The 21,196-nt window shown below is 35.4% G+C and overlaps 1 protein-coding gene across 1 annotated transcript in view; it reads right to left on the bottom strand.

The window, feature by feature from the left end:
- The window catches only part of LOC120629777 (solute carrier family 22 member 4-like), a 66,654-nt gene extending 45,913 nt beyond the window's left edge, over positions 1-20,741 (bottom strand). Inside the window, exon 1 of the mRNA XM_039898815.1 lies at positions 20,485-20,741. Coding sequence (XP_039754749.1) covers positions 20,485-20,560 — 76 coding nt within the window. The 5' untranslated portion in view covers positions 20,561-20,741. The remainder of the gene's footprint in view (positions 1-20,484) is intronic.
- Positions 20,742-21,196: the final 455 nt, after the last annotated feature.

Raw genomic sequence — 21,196 nt, 5'->3', positions numbered from 1 at the left:
TTATAAAGTCAACATCTAAGGATGCTCTGGTTTCGGAGCGAAACGTGCGTAGAGGGCACATTGCCGAAGATCTGTTTGGTGTGGAGTATAAGGATTGAAGAAATTATAAATTACAAAATTTAATTAATTAATTAATTTAATTTTCGTTATATACTTATCATAGATTTCTGCAAAGTAACGCCTGCTTCTATAAAAGTTCCTATTCCTACGCGGCTTTGTACTGGAACTCTGAATGGCTTGGTGCCACGTATTTGGCGGTTGGGTGGTAATTAGCTACGACCTTTTAACCTCTATCGGAATAAACAAAAGCTATACCTTTATTATATTATGAGGTAAGGTAAGATCTACTTTCAAGAAAGACACAGAAATAGCATTTTTTTATCCTCATCATGATTCGCCTAATGATTCTAGGAAGCCTTTAAAAGGTTTTTCTCTCAAGAATATTCAAAGTTACCTTCATTGTGGGACCCCGATACGTAATACCAATGCAATTGTATGCGTAAATCTTGCCCCAGATATAACAGGGCGGCATTTGCATTCAATTCGCAAAGCTGTGTCGGCATAGACGTTCATATTCAGGGTCTAAGATGAATAATACATTTTTATCTGTACCAATGATTTGTAAGAAAAAATATACGGTCACGGTCAATTAATGTTGTATCTAGTCTGTTTCCGCTATTTTTAATTCATTGCAATTTGCAGCTAAAACATAGCAACGAAGACTAGGCAGGGATTTTAACACTTTACAGTCTATGCCATTTGTGATTGTGGTACGGAGAGGTATTTCTACCGGATATTCTGTACCCAGTTAATACTTCAACTGCTGCTAGAGCCAGTAATAGTAAGACCACCGTGGACTAGTGGCTTTCGTTTTCTTTCAGTCAAACAATGTTTTTGCCACTAATTGCTACGCTAGATAGGCGGTCTAGTCATATGTTACAGTAAATTTATACAGTTGGTAAATAATTAAACTTTTGATAACTATAAATTCATATTTGCCAGATATTTATTATGTTAATGACATTGAGTTGGTGGGTATTTTAATATAAATACGACTGCATTATCGACGCACCGCAGTCCTACATGGACTCGAACGATGCAAAGATACCTCCCGGTGTCTTAGTCGTTTAACACATAGCTAAAGATTATTTCTTTGTTATGCCCGTCTTGCTAAGGTTATTGAAATCCTATATATATATATACACTTATCTTAGTAAAGAGTTTACGTGTGTAACAAACAAAGTAATTTTTTTTTTAAATGAGCTTTTAGGTATCAAAATTTTATAAACAATTTACACAATAATCCAATAGCTCCTAAAATATAATATTATTCAATGTGATTAGTGATTAAGAGTATATTATATTTATCTATGAACCAATTTCCTTTATTATACTTATTCTAGCCAAATGAAACTAGGATTGCGTTACGAATAAGGTTACTTTTTATAAACAGTAAGGTGTTCTATTAAAGTCGTAGTGGTGACCTTAACGTCTTTAATAGAACATGACCTATATAATTAAGTAAGGTTTATTTTTTATAAAAAGTAACTTTCCTTTCATGGTCATATTTTAAGAAGCCTATGCACACGCAAATTTCTCACGCGCAGAAAACGCGCGTTAACGTCTTTCATCGAGCCAGATTTGAAGTTAGCAAGTTATTATTTGCTGTCATCCACATATTAAGACACGCGTTACTATAACAACAAACTTGCTATGGTCATGCTTTTATATGGACACTACAAACACTCAAAATCTATATCGCGTTTCACAGTTAAAGTTTGGAGACTAAACTTTAAAGCTAACTTTAAATTGAACTTGCGCGTATTTTTTTACTGGCCGGCCTAACTAAGCTAGCAAGTTCTTGAACGCGCACACAAACACACACTGGTGGTGACGCATTTTTGTTGATGTCATACAAACATAAACCCTGCTAAATGCCTATTAATTTTTGGGTTGACACAGACCCGCAGTGTTCACTTAATTGTATCGTTGCATTACAGGGATGTATTCCGTTGTATATCGATAACAATGCAAAAATCTGCTTTTAGGACACCTAAGCATTGTAAACGCGCGTCTGTAACACGCGTGATATGCGCGCTTAGAGAAATTGCCGTATGCTAGTGTCCTTAGCCTATATGTTGGGTCAGATAATTTTATCAACACATACCTATCTAAAATTTATAGTCCTAGTACCTAGTCCTATTAAAAATGTAGTAATTTTATTGATTAGCGGTATAAATTATCAATCAAATCCTTTTATTATATTGTAGCCAAGTACAACCAGAATTCCTTCACAGATCACGTTTATCGTTTGTAAACAACTTGTACGATTTATAACATCATAATAATTATGATCTTTACTCGTTTAAGAGACGATTGTTCAAAGGTAATATGCGTTATATGATACACTCGTAAGATAAGTAATCAGTTCATTCGGAGGAGGAGGTCAAGTAGAATAAATAGAACCATGACATTTCGGACTGTTAGATTGTAGCTAGGTCTTGCATTACCAAACTATTAACTGACTTATTTGAATGCATTCAGGTGCTGTAGAGTCTTCAGTTTACAAGAAATCGGAATATTGTCTTAAAAACTGATGTTGCAGGAAACAATTATCTCCCCGGGGAAAGGATTATCTTCTTTCACAGCTTTATCAACTCTTAGAGCATCATCGCAACAGTGGTAATTATATTCAAATAATGCATGCGTAACAATAAACGGAGATAAACTTCCCCTACTACATGTGTCCGTGCTTTAGCAGGATCGACACGTTAATTATGTCCCTTGTCAGAGGATTTAATTGGGGGATATAATTTTTGACTCCTAGCTGTGCTTGCCCTGCTGGTGCAGCGGTCAAAGCTGTGGTTCTAAGCAGGAGGTTCCGGGCTCGATACCCGGCTGGGAAAACTGGAGGGTTTATAAATTTCTCTGGTCTAGTCTGGTGGGAGGCTACAACCCTCCCGACAAAGACGTGCCGCTAAGCGATTTAGTGTTCCGGTGCGATGTCGGAATTTCATAATACAAGATATAAAATTAATATTATTATATATTGTAACGAATGTTAACCTTTCAATGCATATAGGATCATCTACCTGTATTAAAGTTACTACAGTGACTACGTATGCGCGTTGGCCAAGTTTTACGTGAGCTATGTACATAACTATGAATGGACAGACAGTAAATAAAGGTCACAAGGTTTTGTTTCTTAACCGCAATACAACGCGCAAAGAAGCTTATATATATAACTAGCTGTCCTCTCCTTCGTCCGATAGGTTTTCCATTCAAACCTTCAGCGGATATTCTACACAATATACCTGGCGCAGCGGTGAGAACCTTGGTCTCAAAGTACCGGGATGTATTCTCAGACAAGGCAATTTAAAAATTATTAATTGCCAATTTTCTCCAAGGCAAGTACGACATACTGACAAAACAAATCAAAATATCATTAAAAACAAAAGCAAATTAAAATGTTACTATGTACATTTTAATTTGCTTTGTTGGTGATCTAAGATAATAATTATATGTTTGAATGTTTTCTTTTTATTATTATTGAATTTTTGGTCATTGTTATTTTTATTGTTTTTTTTAAATTCTTAATTTGAAATAGCTTATTTTTATGTTTTAATTTTATTGTACTTTTTGTAATTATTACTTGTCGTTAAATTCTTTTAATAGCCCCGGGGAGACGAATTGGGCAACTGTAATGTCTTTACGGGGCGTGTTGCTTTACCATCTAAGCCTGGATCATAACCAACAGGTGATATTGCACTCAAGAGCAAATTGTTGTGGAATAAAAAAGAAACATATCCTGACAAGCCCCCCCCCCCCCCCCCCCCCGTTGCTTCGACCGGTACCTCTTTTACATTACATTTGATTGACTGCTAAGGGTAGTAGTGTGGTGGTAAATACCTATATCTAACCAGTAAGTCTAAGTAGTCCACCACGACCTTGAAAACAAACTCTCAGGCATGCAGGTTTCCGAACGATTTTTTCATTCACCATTAAAGCTAGTGTTATATGAATTGCTTCAATTATATTAAAAACGTACATAACTCCGAAAAGGTAGAGCTTGCGTGCACGGTGCAAGGGTTCAAACTCGGTCCCAGCAAGGGAAGCCAAAAGCCTCAGAATTATCATCAAAAATATAATCTTCAGCTGTAGATATAAGACTTTAGTAAGACATAGATTTAGATGTGATTATATTCTAGTCGGTATCAATCTTGAGGACCGACTAGACTATAATCATAGTCAGAGTCAGATATCTGAGGAGCATCTTTCGAAAAGGAGGACGGAACCGATTACATCATATCTCACTCAATCAGAGCAATATCATCTCATCACAATCAGAGCTCTTATGATGACTATCGTTGCAATAGCCATCATAGGTCTAGTGGCTAGTTATCAGTGGCGTGCACTTCATACATGCACAAAAGCACTGGTTACCCTAAAATTGATACATAACTCGTATTGGAAGATTTGCTGTTTTATGCAATTTTCCTACTGTGTGCATACCCTGGTAAGAAACCCAGCACACGCCATTTCTAGTTACCACCCTACCAACATACCGCTAAGCGATTTAGTCTGCCGGTGCGATTTGGCGTAAAAACCGATTATGGTTACCATACTTCCTAACAAGTTAGCCCGCTACCATCTTAGACTGCATCATCACTTACAACCAGGTGAGATTGCAGTCAAGGGCTAACCTGTAGTGGAATAAAAAAGAAATAGTACAAAACGATACCTACTACCTAACGAATAGTATTTATTATTAAGTATTATTTGTTCAGTACTTCAACCATTACTAACTAATAATAAAACACACGGAAGTCCGTTTCTTTTTTTTCTTTTATTCTATTCTAGGATAAGTGAACTCCTTGTTATCTATACTAAAATTATAAACAGGAAAGATTTTTCGGTATGTTTGTTTGTTTCTACCGAATAGGCTTCAAAACTACAACTTCATAAACTATTATTTTCCTAATAGAAAACTTAATTATCAGGAAGTAACTATCAAAATTTTGCCTATTAAATCCATAATTTGGCTTGCACTGAGAAAACTATTGATGATATATAAAAATTATGTATTGCGGGATTAAAGTAGTTATTACAACCTACAAAAAATCCGCGAGGAAATATACCTAACTATACCTGTTCCCCGCATTTTTATTATATTTGCCATGCTGATACTTAGGTAGGTACATAGATAATAAACCCATTCCGTAGATCCCATATAATAACTTGAAGAAAAGTTGAATCTATCTTTGAAGCGGTAATAGCGCATTGGGTAGAAGCTTGAATTCACTTTCGGGGGGCAGAGTTCGAATCCCAGCACCTCTAATTTTTCTTAGTTTTGTGCGTTTTAAGTAATTGAAATATCACTTGTAGTCACGGTGTGGTCACGGTGTAGGAAACCATCGTGAGGAAACCTGTATACTTGAGTGTTTTACATAATGTTCACAAAGGTGTGTGTTCACATTTTTGAACGAGGGAAAAGTCGCGGGCAGTTAGCACCTTTTACGATCTTTGATTTTTTTTATTTTTAAACTCATTTCTTCACTTAATTTGCTTAACTTTAAATATTAATCTCATATCTACTTATTTTCTTGTTCTTACTAACAATGGTGCCAATAGTGTTGTCCGTTGAAGTGGTATGGTATTAAATTTTGGTTTTATTTACTATTTACGTAAGATACCCTATAAAAAGTGACTTTATCACAAGGTCAGGTGTATAGGTTGAACGGCCTTACATAACAATTATGTAAAGGCTAAAGGCCTTTTACCGAATCAGTCAAGGCGAGGGCTCTATTGCACCATACTTGATGTATCCGTAACTAGAGGTCCCTTTCTAAAAACTGAATCGTAATAGAATATATTGTTTGTCTATATATAAAAGAAAAAAAATAGTTTATTTGGGTAAGAAACAAAGTGGTATCAATATATCGCTTAAGTCTTCTATTAAGAGTAATATATTATTACGCCTGTGTCAGAAGACTCTGCTCTTCCATTAGAATTAAAATAAACTTAACAAATTACAATACAAGGAAGGTAGGCATACCAAAAAAACAAGAGATACAACGATATACAAAAGGTTAGACATGTTATAAAGAAATTTAGATTTTAATAATACGTAACGCGTCATTAAAGAATAGGTTTAGAAAGGGCAGCCGATGTCGTGCTTTCTCATTCGCGTAATATTTACACGCCTATCCTTAAGCGAAAGAGACAGCACTAAATCAGTCGGCTTTTAAAACGACAGGTTTATATTTATCACTATTAGGTTATGTCAACTGTTTATTATTGTTCTATAAGACCAACGGACGCTCAGGAAAACATTCTTTCAGCGGCCAGAGATAATAGTTCAAAAATTCTGTTTATTAAAGTCTCTGTGATACTAAAAAAACAAATTATTTTTCTTATTAAAAACAATTGAACATGTTTAAAATATGATACAAGTTAAGCCTAATCCAATAGTAGAATGAAAAAAAAAGGTGGAACCAGCGATAGAATATTTAACAATTTTTTGCTGAATATTGTGAAGGAATAGTTTGATTTGTTTTAAAACGATGTAATCTTTATATATATGAATAATTCTACTGTAGGTACGTGTGTATGTCACTGAACTCCAACCCGGCTGGACCGATTTGAATGTTTATTTTTGTATGCGTTTGGGTGGCACCATGGATGGCTTAGATTCACAAATCAGCCCGACAGATGGCGCTGCAGTCGGTATCCATTTATCTATACTGCAACTAAACGGCTGATTTATTCAGGTACGAGTGTGTTTTGAAAAAATATTTCAGTGTTGGATATCCCAACTATCTAAAACCGATATATAGAGGCTAGGCTAGGCTATATAGAGATCATCACGCTTAGACTAACAGGAGCATAGCAACAATAAAGAATGTTTCAAGCTCGGGGTATTTTTTCCTTTTGAGAGCTGTACGTTACGTGCGCTGCGTAAACGGTTAATGTTTCGTATGAAAAAGTTTATCCCCTTCAAAAGTTCTAAAAAAAAGCCTGGGACAGCATATGTCTATCTATTTAGGTTGACTTATACGCGAACGAAGTCGCGAGGGATCAATAGTATATTATATATATTTGCATTCAAATTATTACATTCTTAAATACCAGTTTAACTATGATTAATTAATATGTTGTGTTTCACCTGCTTTTAAGTTCCGTGTAGGAGATCCGTAAGTCTTGGATATTAAAGTTCCACCTTGCTTCTCAAAGCGTTTCCAAAATGGATGGACATATGTTTATCAGTATCAGTTTATCTTAACCTTAGTTTATGAGTTTATGATATATGAGCTCCTAATCCGTGCCGTGCCGTGGAATATTACGGAGAATGGGTAGTATCGTCTTCTTCTGCTACTAGGTACCACCTACAGCGATTACGAAACGGTCTGCCTAGAACGGTAACTAAGGGCAAACCCTCTCGTTAGAAAAGGCCTTTAGTCTTAATGTGGGCTGATATGGGCTATTTATGATGTTGTTGAAAGATAAACCTACTTCAACCTGTCCCTGGTGCACATTACACTAACTCTTACACTAAAATAAAACTATACACTAAATACTTTGGGAAAATCCGAGGGGCTACATCAAAACTACGGTAATCTAATTAGGAAGGTACATTATAACACTCAGCTCAAGGACGTATCGTATGGGAATCACCACAAAAAAAAAGTCCAGCTGTGGACGTCCGTCGATTTACTTTGATGATAATGATGGTGATTTTAACTTTTGAGTGTTTTTGCGCTCTTTTATGATGACGTTGATGATTATAACACGTATTTTTAGATAATAACTAACAGGACACTTTTTTAAACATGTAGGTACAATGAATATCAAGCTTAATTTGCTATACTCTGCGAAAAGCTAGAGAACCTTCACGATGTTAATATATAGGGACCTAATTTCTTCAATCTATAAACTCCAAACCAAACAGGTCTTCCGCAATGTACCTACACATTCCGCACCGGAGCATTTTGAATAAAATGCAATGCTTAGCAATAAAATAAATCGTTGTAAAGTAAACATCTTCTTAATGCTTTTATTCACTACTTTAATGCACTTTTCAGAAAAATAATGGGTACAAAATAAGAATAAATCCTACAAATGTGCGACAAGGCGTTATTGTATTACCTTATTCTCATCCACTTTTGGTGAAAATATATAAGTTTGGTGAAAATTTTGAATTCTGAATTTATAGATGTGTAGAATGTTGTTTTTATTGCGATATCTTATTCTTGTCCACTTCTGGTGAAAGGATGGGGTTTAAATTAATGCGGGATATACATTTATTTTTAATTAGTGATAATTGACTGACCAAGCTGACGGCTCACCGGGAGTGGAAGATCATCGCCTGTAAACAAACCAACACTTCGCAGGCATGCAAGTAATACATCCTACAAAGTTCTCCCCTGTTTTTATCAATCTCAAACAAGTTAATGAGCCTGTCATTACACCGGAAGCCACGCACTTCAGACCGGAACACAGCATTAGCAATTATTGGCGGCAGTATAAATTCCACCCTCATCATCTGGATGCCTGGTATTCTTCTACTGTTCGAAATACCAGATCATTTCTACCGCGCACTTGCAAATTATGGAACAATCTCCCATCTGATGTGTTTCCTCAAAAATACAATCTAGGGTTATTCAAGGGGCGGATAAACAAACTCCTTAAAGGCCGGCAACGCATCGGTGACTCCTCTGGTGCTATAGATGTTTATGGGCGGCGGTTATCACTTACCATCAGGTGACCCACTTGCTCGTTTGCCCGCTATTAACATATAAAAAAAAAGTATTTTCCCAGACGAGATCTACTTTGTTACAGAAAGCTCTACTACCACATATTAATAATATTGTTATATGAATACAAATATTACATAATATGTAGGTACTATGACGATAGCTTCTTGCGAAACTTTAGTCGTTATAAATTTTAGTGTGGCCATGTCCATACTCATTGGACATTGTGTAATTGCTACTATTAATGTTTGCACGGTTTAAAGTTAATGTTTAGATAAACGTTACCAATACATGCTTTAATGGTAATTTTACACGGGCTTAGCATTTGTCAGAAGTACTTACTAGACTAGTCAAAGTCAAAGTCAAATGAGAAATAACCGTCTATACGTACGATTTAGTAGAAAGTTAATAGTCAACAATAGATGTGAGCTCCCTGACACTAAGCACTAATTGTTGTAGTCGTTGCTGTTTATACACAGTGCTGTTTATACCTGTATCAGTGGTCTAGTGGTGAGAATGTTTGTCTGCAGATCACGAGGTCTGGCGTTCGATCGCTTAAAATTTCGCATGCAAATGCAAACGGAAATAGAAAAATGGTTTTCATACAACAACAATTGAAAATCTAATTAATGGGAGCTGTTTTGCACAAGAGAGAGATACTAGAAAATCGAAAAATACTTCCTGGTACCTACTCAGAATCTTTGAGCGAAGCCGCGGATAGTTGGGTGGACGGACCGACGGACATATCGAAACTATAAAGGTTTCTTGTTCACTATGGAACCCTAAAAAACGAAGATTTTATTTTAATTCAGGTATTTTAATGACAGTCCCATTCTTTTTGATATAATAGCTTTGTAATTATAGAGTTCTAGATAGTTAATTAATAAATCATAAACCACGTTTTCAATCATAAACTGGAATTTATAAGCAATCGATTATTTTAAGATGCCTAACGTTCTTATCAAAAGAAATTAATTTGCTTCATTGTTTTGAAAAATCAGCTGTAATCTTCGATTCAGATTCCGTGCTATAGTTGTAGACATAGTTTTATTTTTTAATAGCGAATCCCCACGATTTCATAAACACATATCAACCCACACCGGCCCACTGCGCATTGGTGGACTTCACCCGCCTTTGAGAACATTATGGAAAACTCTCACGCATGCAGGTATCCTCGCGATGGTTTCCTTCACCGATTAAGCAAGTGATATTCTAATTGCTTAAACATTATGTGTGTTAGAAAAGTTAGAGGTGGCTTAGAAAAGTTAGAGGTGCGTTCTGGGACTTGAATTTGGCCATGTCCAAACTACTTACAATCAGCAACTTACAAACAACTTAAAATTATATTTTATTTTCATTAAGCATATAAAAACTGATATTACTATTAGTTCTGGTTATTTAGAACAGTTTGAAATAAAATTATAAATATAACCTAAAATAAACTATTTAAAAACTAAATAAAATCTAAAACGTCTTGAAACCACCGCAGCGAGGCACAGTTCCTAAGATGCTGGCAGCATTGCCCCTTTGGATGGCCAAACTAATTCGTTGGCCAAGGTAACTGCCCGCTCTAGGATCACCGGTAGACTCGATAACCCTTTTCGATAATTCTTTGAAAAGGGCTCTTGCCTCCGGACCCCACGGTCCCAAAGTCTCTACTCCAAAAGGCACAAAAATGAAGCTGCTATCCAGGTTTTCATAAGCATATATCTACAAGGTTTTTTTGTGTACCCACCCATAAATTTCGCTCATTTAACTTCGTCCTTTACATATAAAATCAAGCTTTTCATCAGCTACATTTAAACAGCCTTGCTTGTGAGTATTTTCGGTTTTATTTTAAAATAGTCTACGGAAGCAGTTCAAAATGTCACTGAATCTTTACTATTAAATAAATTTGAAGTGTCTGTTTGTGTGACAAAATAACAAGTTTATGCTTTATGCATCTAAAGGTACGAACGACGAGCTAAGCTGTCTCAAAATGCTCTAAGTATATAAATAGCATATAACAGTAAACTGCTAGACTAAAGGCCTCTGCCAACGGGAGGCTTTGCCCATAATCACCACGCTGGGTAGACGGGTTTGTGATCGCAGTGAATGGTAGTAGTAGCATAGATAACGCGGCTGACCGGTCTCGACAAGAAACCCACGGGAAGTGGAGGGGTGGTGACAAATGTATTCTGATCTGCCTTCACCATACGGTGCAATCAGCTCTACTTCTACCGACCAAAAATAGCCAATGCCAGTAGCATTGGCTATTTTCGGTATAATCTTATGATAATTTTAAATTTCTTATATTAGAATACAGATCGACAAGATTATAATAAAAGTGAGTTTAGGTTAACCATTTGTAAATAAAAAAAAAAACGTGTGTGTACTTTTATACACGCGTTAGAAGTTATACTCCATTTGCGTACCGAGATAAAAATTAAAATCTTTTCAAAAATTTCATCTATCGCCTTATTCTACGATTGCAGAAAAAGGTATTTAATACATTGAAAGTTTTATTATAACTCAATATCAGTTAGTTAAATATCCCAAAAAAGTATTTCTATATAATTGAAGCTGGACATAATAAACATAATTAAATTTGGAATACTATGAGACTCATTATTGGACAACCAACATTAAAATTTGTGATTTATGTACAATTGAAACAACTGCATCACCGAAATGCGCCCGCAGACTTTGACAATACACTGTCAAACCTTATAGCTAACTTCAGAGTGTTGGTTTTTTGTGACGTGCGCGCGCATCGTAAAAATTTACTCTCATCATTTTTCCATAACGCACCAAAAGAAGCATAACTTCAAAAACCGATATTTTAAAATCACAGGCACTTTTAAGTTGATTTAATAGTGTCTCTCTGTAATTTAGAAATAGCTGCTTTTAAACTCATATATATAATTCCTACTGTCCCTCACCTTGATACATGTCTTCGACTTTAAGGAGCAGAAATTTACGTTGATTTTAATACTGTAAATAACCGAATATGTACTTGACCGTGATTGAAGTAAGATGACAATTATATTATACTAGCAACCCGCCCCGGGTACTAATGTGAGGCAGTTTGGAATGCATAATAACACAGTTCCGTAGTAGATAAATTTAATCTGTAAATTTCCTAGTAAGGTTTAGTGAGCGATTTCCATGTCAACATCATCTTCATATCACCCTGTACCGGCCTACTAAAGTCACGTCTACTCCAACAATGAGAAGGGATTTTCTACGTAACCAAAAAAAAATATGTATGTTACGGTATAACATAACAAATCTTTTAACTCATTTGCTTTTCTCTGCTATAATATGCATATTTATTGCAAAAAAATTTACACTTTATCTTTTAAAAATCCTTTCCGTAGTTAAAAAGGTCTAAGCGTACAAACAGTGGGGCGATTTTGATGTTGTTGTGATAATATGTAAAGATTAACTAACATTATAAGTAATAAAAAAAAAAAAATATATACTACGACAATACACACAACGCCATCTAGCCCCAAAGTAAGCGTAGCTTGTGTTATGGGTACTAAGATAGCTGATGAATATTTTTTTTTTATGAATGAAATACACATAAATACTTATAATATACAGATAAACACCCAGACACTGAAAAACATTCATGTTCATCACACAAACATTTTCCAGTTGTGGGAATCGAACCCACGACCGAAACTCAGAAAGCAGGGTCGCTGCGCACTGCGCCACTAGGCCGTCAAATTTTGTAATTATAGAGTTGTGTGTTTGTTAATTTGTTTGCATGTTTACTCGCTTGTTGTTACCCTCAGATGTCTTCATAGATTTATACCGATGATCCCCTTAAATCGAAGCGGAGGTCCTAGCACCGGGTATCACCTACCTAAAATTATTAAACATTCACAACGTGAAACCGAATAATTACGATTACGATTAATAATTATGAAATACTGTTGAAGGGTGCATAAGTATATTCCATAAGGAATCACTTCACACAATATCAAAAGAAGCATATTATTTATTTTTCCGTCTAAACTCATTCAGATGATTTTAAGTGATTACATATACCTAACAACCATATTGAAGATAAAAGACCTACTAAAAGTACCTAATAAGGTGATAGGAGTCACTGGATTTGAATTTTTCATGTGATCTTAGGGTTGTTTCTGATGACTATCAGTAAAAACGATGGCAGTGGTTAACATAAAAACTAATAGCGTTTCGGTTTCACCGATAAGTCTCAGAGACAGTAAATAATGTACTTCAGTAGCATTGTGAAGTAATATTTCGGTTTTCATTTACACGTTGTATAAAATTGGGTGAACAGAACAGTTGTGACGATCCTAATACGTTGAGAAATAATAAAGATACAGATACAGTAAACGATAGTGCAATAATAGATAATTTTAGTATTCGTAGGCTTAAACGCACGCACCATAATTTTTTATTATATTTTTTACAATTTAGTAGTGTCTACGGGGAATTCCAAACGACGGATTAAGTTATAAATTGAATTAATATGCAAGACTTGTATGCCGCCGTTCTTGCGACTTACTTTGGTATACAACTGTCTCAGTGTTAACATTAGAGATTTCTCTAAAATTACAATTTTTTACACAATAATGTTTATCATCAGATTTTAACAACAATATAATATAAAAGGCCCACCAGACCACATTGCAGCGTGGTGGGTCTATGCTCTTAAATTGTCTATCGTATGAGAGGCGAGCAGTGGGCGAGCGTCCCTTTGCCTAGCAGTTGGGACGTTAAGAGGCTGCGGGATGATGAATGATGATATAACAGGGTAAAAATCAGGTTGGTGCTAATTGCAGAGCTATCTTACGATTTATCAATGAATTTATCATTTTTATCTTAGAAAATATTGATAAGTTAGTCATTCACTATATCTACAATTCCTAATTTGTAACTTCACCATAGAAATACTGTTAGACATAATATAATGTGTGCATGCGTTCTGTTTAGATTTTCAGAATTAATTGTAAACCTATTATCTCTTTTAAGTGAACAGTATGTTCTTTGTGAGAAATAAATATCTTTAAACCGATGTAGTATGTAACTCTTGATCACATCGTAATCATCAATCCATTAATGGCGCTATCCTACCACGGGTCTGCTCTCAAAATAATAAGGGTTCAGGCCGCAGTCAACCACACTGCCACGTTATGGAGAACTCTGTCCACCCTGCAAGTTTCCTCGCGATGTGTGCTTTTACCGTTATATAAACGCACGCAAGTGATATTTAATTAGCTTGCCTAGCTTTACCTAGCTTTCTATTTGTATGTGCAACAAAAACTTCTTTTTCTTCTTTATTACTTAAATTAATAACGCAAATAACTCTTAAAATTATCGATCTCGGCCCTGAAAGGCCGTACTGTTATACAGGTACATATAATTAAGGTATTGTATGTACTGGTTTGATAGCGGGTGCGTGCAAAAATAGCAGGATGAGCCATCGTAAAGAAATACCTGTATCAGGGATTCCCCAGGGCAATCGCACACCCGCATATTTATTTGCGGATAGTGTCATGTTTGGTAAGGTATGTAAATGCGATTCGTCATTCAAATTATATTTTAAATAAGAATATCGTAGGTTATGCCCCCGGTTTATTCAGTTTTTTTTCCAAACAACAATTAGCAAGAAGCAACAAGGAGAAATTTTTCATTAAAAGAACATTTATATTGCATTTTTCATCATTGTAATATGACTAACCACATTACCTCTAAAAAATTTTTTTATGTACGTGGAAGAAAGTGATTTCATAAGTTTGGCGCACTCTCAGAAATGCAGATTTCCTCAAAATGTTTGCCTTCACCTTTAGAGCAAGTCTATTACGCAAAAGAAATAGGAGCGTATGCGGGAAAGTCCCGTGCTACTTATTCTCAGGTTATTTAGGTAAATGTTCAGGTATTCTATGCATTAAACTTGCAGGAAGGAAGTGATAAAGGGGATTGTGTGGAAATTACCTCATCACCTCTTTACTCATTTACATATTAGTATCATATTAATAAGTGGTTAGGTAAGTATGGCTTATACACATTTTCTACTTTCAAATCAACCTACTACAGGACATTGTATTTCCCGAACGGATAAAACAATTTGGATATCGGTTCTTTTGTTTTTAATCTAGTATGGCAGCCACAGAAACATGGCCGATGACATATTTTTTCACAAATCTCTCATTATCGGTATCAAATTAAAGGGCTTGACTAGTGGAATACTATAGACTATATTAAAAGTCAGGGTTTTTTTTTTTAATTTTTAATCTTGTTATTTTTATAATAAAGAAGTGTAGCTGAGACAGTATTTGAACCGTCTCTCAAGACGGCCATTGATTTGACTTGACTTATTGCAGAACATAGAAAATACATATATACATATACTACACTTCTTTTTCTACCTACTTAAGTAGTTATTATGCAAATTAGATTATAAACTGGGTTTCGGCCCGTCAGACTTAATATCAATAATTTTATGTTAATTTGTGCATCTAAATTAAACGATAAAAAAACAGGCAAACTATCATATTCGTATGTGTTATCCGAATATTTCAAGAAAAACAATCTTAGAAGGTTAGTTTGTTTTTCTTCATATTTTGCAATTCTGCTATTAAATACATGCAATTTGTTTTATCTCGCTTATAAATGTTCAGGCCTTTCTTATAAGCACCTGACAAATGCGTTATTATAACTACCTCATCAAACGCAACCATTAAGTCCCACTGCTGGGCACAGGGTTCGTCTCTCATAGCAGACACAATTTATGAGCTTAGACCCACAACGGTGCTCAAAAAGACGGAAGAAATCCTCTTAGCTACTACGGGCGTCATTTTATTTTGCAATGGAATGTAGGAGAAAGTGTGTTTTTCTGACAACATTTAGAGTGGTCATAAATTAATGAATTAATGAGCCAAAAATTTCGTGATTAGTTTACCGCTATAACAATAATATGAAAGTCTGGGGGGTTTTCTCATCTCAACTAAGGAAAGGAGTGCAGGTATTGTACTTTTCTTTAGTGGCATTGGCATATAAATATCTACCTATCTACTAGCTGAACTTATAAGGAGGACCATTCACGGGGGGCAATCCACAGGTGCAAGCTATTTACAAGTAACTGATGCAAGCGACATGTACTACTATTGGCACTGGTTACATGCTGGGGAATTCTACTTGCACAAGCTTTCTGTGATACTTATTTCCGAGTCATAGTAATCGATCATCATGAGGAACCCATTGCAGAACCACTACACGGCAGGAGTCTCTTTTCAGAAGTAGAGAGTGAGAGTTTAGACCGAGTTGGTAGACTTTCCACGCCTTTGAGAACGTTATCGAGAACTCTCAGTAATGCAGGTTTTCTCACGATCTTTGCCTTCACCGTTAAAGCATATGATATTTTAAATTTCTCCAAAAAGTTAGGTGTGCGTGCCGGGCATCGAACTCTGTCGTTCTGAAAGGGAGTCCTGAGCTCTAGCCTATCACCTAGGGCTATCACCTCTTTTTATTCGATTATTATTTATAGCTATATAGTCATGTGTGCGGACGGGTTTCGAAGCGATCGAACGTTGCAATCGATCGCTGCGACGGATTGGCTGTGAATGGTGATCTTTGTCGGTTCGAACTCTAAAAGCCAGTTACTTATAATGCTAATTAAAACAATATAATGTATTTTATCGCCATCATTATCAAGCCTTTTAATGTCCTTAACATATGAGAGAGAAATTAAGAGCTATACCCAAATCAAATACGGGAAGGCGTGCTTTAAAGATTATCACACATTAGTAAAAGTAAACATAAGCTTGAATGATGGTTTAACATTGTGTTCTCTAAGCTTTAAAGACAATTGTGATAGCAACTGTCCTTATTATAAACCTTTAGTTCTTAGTTACATAAATGGAATATAGTATAGCCAAGCGTGTTATAAATAGTCAGTAACCCTTAGACTGGTCTAACAAGTTCATTTATTCCTTCGTTTATATGGTCTCAAAGTAGCATATTTTAAAACCCCGACCATAAAGTAGGATGTTTATATTTGTTTTTCGGACTGACTGCATAAAATTGGGTGACCCATTTCAATATTTCTATAAGAAACATTCGCTGGGTACAACACCCACCTAAGTATTGCAGCTACTTTTATTAAAGCCTTATAATTATTTATTAAGAACTATAAATAAACCTTTTTAACCAACGGCTAGCAGTTTTTATCTATAATAAGTGGAAATATTGTCATGGCATTTTACAATATTATGTAACAGTTTATGGTGCACACTTACTTACTAAATTATAAATCATATATAATATTTTAAGTATGCATGCGTTGGAACTGGTTATGATTTGTTAAAGAACCTCTTCAACTTGTTTTTAAGTCGATGTTTAGTTTGGTCCTGTTTTCTCACATTCCACCTTGTGTTGATTTTGTTTTAATGGCATTCCACACACGTGCAAATACCTATATATGTTTGAGATCTTCATCAAATGATCAAATGAGAACATCGTTTAGATAAAACCTTTACTACAGGAGTGCAAATAATAGTTTGTATTGCGTCTATCTTTTTAAATGGTAAAATTCTTCACAGTGGAATGACTGCGAAGCAATTTTTTAGGCTGTGTTCAAGGAAATGCGAAATTATTGGCTGTGTTCAACGACTACTAATAATACACCTAAAATATATATTTGACATTTACATGGTAACAGCTTTTATAGAATTCATTAAAACCGCCATAAACTTTGGAAGTTATAGATTTACAAAACACCAGGCAAAAATTTTTTTTTTTGATTATATGACCTATTAGAAATACTTTTATTTAGAGGAACTTATATTTTTAAAGAAAATTAAACTACACTTTTTGCAATACATGGATATTAAGGCTCAGCTTTTCTCAGGTTTTATTCGACGGAAACATTCAATACTGATGCTTCAAAGGAGTATAGGTTATAGTTTTAAAAAGGACGCGGGACATTATCATCGAACTTTGACAGCGGCAATGTCTTTGCTTATAATATAAGACTGCTTAGTCTCTCAGCGGTCGATGAAGAAATTGCTCTAGAACCGCCGCGCCGTCTGCTCTTTGTAAGAAGATTTTCTACATGAAAAATGAATTCTAAAAGGATTTTAGTTCAAGAATCAGATAAATGAGCAGCAAATCTTAACTGGCAACTTTCTTACGAACAAGTTGCCTCTACTAGATGTTAAAACGTCACTTTTGCACTCGAAAACTATTTTTTTCTTCTTTTGTTTCTGTGTTTTATGTTGCAATAAAGTTGTTCTATCCATAAACATTTTTGAGGACCGTTAGAGTTTGTAAAAGCAAGGTTTTATTTATTCCATCACATATTAGCAATCTTAACCGTTATATATATATGCAACAAAAAGTTAAAGGAAATTGTTTGTAATAAGAAGTGCATGTGTTTTTCTTAATTGTGGAAAAATATACAATGACCGAGCCGTAAACAGAACTTGTAAACTTGAATAGGAACACGATACAGGCCTGCCTAGTGTGGGTACCAGCAGAAATAGTTCTTATGTTAAAATTGTTAATAAACGTTTTTTTATTTATTTATCAATCTAAGATAGCTCTCAGCGGACTAACTTGTTAGAGGTATAGTTTCTATGCGGTATCGTACCAGAACGCTAAAGGGTCGTTTGTCGAGAGATTGGTAGAATGAAAATAGCCATGGCCGAAGCCTAGGTCAAAGAAAATTCAGATTTTTTTTCCCCTAATTGCTTCCACAGGCAGTAGACAAACATTATATCCCCAGATTATATCCCCCGACAAGGGATATTTACACAAGGGACAAGGGATTAACGTGTCCACCTGCTAAAGCACGGGACGATGGAATAGGAGAAGTTTACTCCCGCTTATTATTACATATATTATTTGAATATTAATTCCACTTGTGCGCCAGTGTTTTGAGAGGGATATAATTCTCTCCTGCCCATGCTACCCATGCAGAGAGCAAAACGGGATCTCGCACTTGTAAGACGACAACGCCAGGAAGGCCGTCTAAGGTGCTATTAGTGTTAATGGCATCCCTTCATAGGATTTGGTATTACACTTTCCACTAATTTAACAGAGGACATAAAGCCTCGCGCAAGGTGTCTGGGGAGTATCAACAACATCATTAGTGTCGGCGCGGCGTAACGTAATAATTATAAGTTCGGTGCTATTAAGAACGTGCTTCTAATCGGTTTTCATACGGTAAATTAAATTTTGTATTACTGTGTAGCGGCAAAAAAAAATTCACCTATTAATATAAAACTTTAGCATGAATGACTATTACAGTCTAGTTATACTTACGCTTTATTAACTGGGCCCTGATGTCTATATTATGGGCATTTTTTATCGTTTAAATATTTCCAATATTTCAAGTACGTGAGCACTTTTGAAATGTCAAGTCTGTATGTTCGTAACTTAGCAGTATGTAGAGACTAGCATCGGTTCGAAAAGCAGATTCTACAGAGAAACTAGCAATAAAAATCACTTGTTATTTCAAACAACCCACTTGTGTAGTTATAAAGTAATGAAGAGGTATCAAAATCTACTTATGACACAAAATACGTTTCGTACGCAATCAAAATTTCAATGGCATTGCCCTCGTTTTCTGATGTCGCTCCGACGTGAGTCTCATCCCACGGGTATGGACTAATCCCTAGTTCCACTGGCGACGTTTAGCATTCATCCCACTCCCCAATAAGTTTTCGCACCTTATGGTGGTTATCAAGAACATACAATCTGAAACTATAACGGCTATACTATTAGATGGCCAGGGGGTAAATTTATAATAATAATCTTCATAATATCATCCAAATGCTATCTTTTAAAAAAGTGAATTACTTAGTTATTTTTTGCACGGTGCAATATTGTAAGTAAATTTATGAAGACGGAACAATTTCTTTAAATATCAGTGATATGTGCTAAGCAGTGATATCATCATCAATCATGAATAGCCTGTAAGAGTCCACTGATTGACTAAAGGCTTCAGCCGCGGGACGTAAGGACTGAGGGTTTACCCATAGAGACGCTGCTGCTCTTTCTCCGTTATAATCGCCTCGTACGATAGTCTGGGAATAGGTGGGGTGGATATGACACGTATTTTGACACGGCAAATTAATATCATAATATTTGGTGCTTAGAAAAACAGTTAGTAATTCGTAATTATTCATGTTTGTCGAAGTTTCACTCATAATCACCGGAACGGACACTTATTGAGGTGTCACTTATGTCTACAGGTGACCAATATTAAAACGCATGTAGGTAGTACATACTTAAACTTAACTAATATCGCGTTAAAAAAGTATTTAAGTGTAAGTTTTTGAATTATTAAATTTTTTTTCTTTATGGATTAAAGGTTTAATAATTAGCTACTTTTTTATTGTCTAGTTTAAAGACTAAAAAACACCTGAAGTACCTACATCTATAAATAACCGTTTAGTATTTAAATCTTACAAGAGTGCTAAGTAATCAAGGTCGAGACGTTAATATTTTTAGTGGCACTGAAAGTTATTAATACGCTTGAGTGTTATTAATAGGTACTTACATATTATGGTTTATGATACTATATTTTATAAGTAAAAGCTATCGGTAACTTAATCGCAGTCGCTAAAGTTTAAATGACTTATTGCACAGTCTTAATCACAGGCTGCAATAAAAATATTAGTTACGCTACTTCAGACAGTTTGGTGATAATTAAAGTTTATTCAAAAGTTTTACCGGCAAACGTATTGAAAAGTAAACAAACACGTACTTGTGGCCTTCCTTTGGTCTGCAAGTAGCACCGCCTTCGGTTTCTGCAGCAATTCCTGAAGCTCCGGCTGATCCATAATTATTCACATAAACTTCAGTCACTTAAAATTGTCGTACAAAGTGATAAATAAGTGTCGTTTAGGTTTGAGATACTGTAAACAAGGTGCATGACTTTTCTACGCGTTTATGGCAACACCCGATCGCTTTTGCGTATCGATGCCAGTTGATCTCAGAAGTCAGAAGGCTAGAAGCACGAGGATATAAGTACAGTGCTAAGCGTCGACTGAGCGCAACGCCTACGGTCAAGGGAACTACTCACAGCTCACGGAACGCCAGCCTAAGCACTGCCGTTGCCTTCATGTTAAACAAGCAACTCGGTAATTGGTATTGTTCTCTTACCAAGGTTCCATCATTGCCCTATTTTTTTTTTATTCAAATCAAAATATTGAAACTGGCATAAGTTAGATTGTACCTAATTGATATACAACCTATTTTAAATATCGTAAATCTTTTCTTCCTAAAAGGCTTGTCTAACTTTGAAGGCTATATATTATGGTTGGTTTTTAATAGTAGTTAGGGGAAACCTCTAGGTAGCGCAAATTTAAATGGGATCATTTTGATGTACGATCTTTCCTACAGTCAAAGAATTATTTAAAATTATCGAACCTTCAGATAAACGGCTAAGCGCGAGTTGGAAATGGACACGTAGGTTT

The sequence above is a fragment of the Pararge aegeria genome, chromosome 15 (assembly GCF_905163445.1).
Source record: "Pararge aegeria chromosome 15, ilParAegt1.1, whole genome shotgun sequence".
NCBI classification, from domain to species: Eukaryota; Metazoa; Arthropoda; class Insecta; order Lepidoptera; family Nymphalidae; genus Pararge; species Pararge aegeria.
Note: the sequence above shows the minus strand (reverse complement) of the source record. Positions and strands in the feature narration are given on the sequence as shown.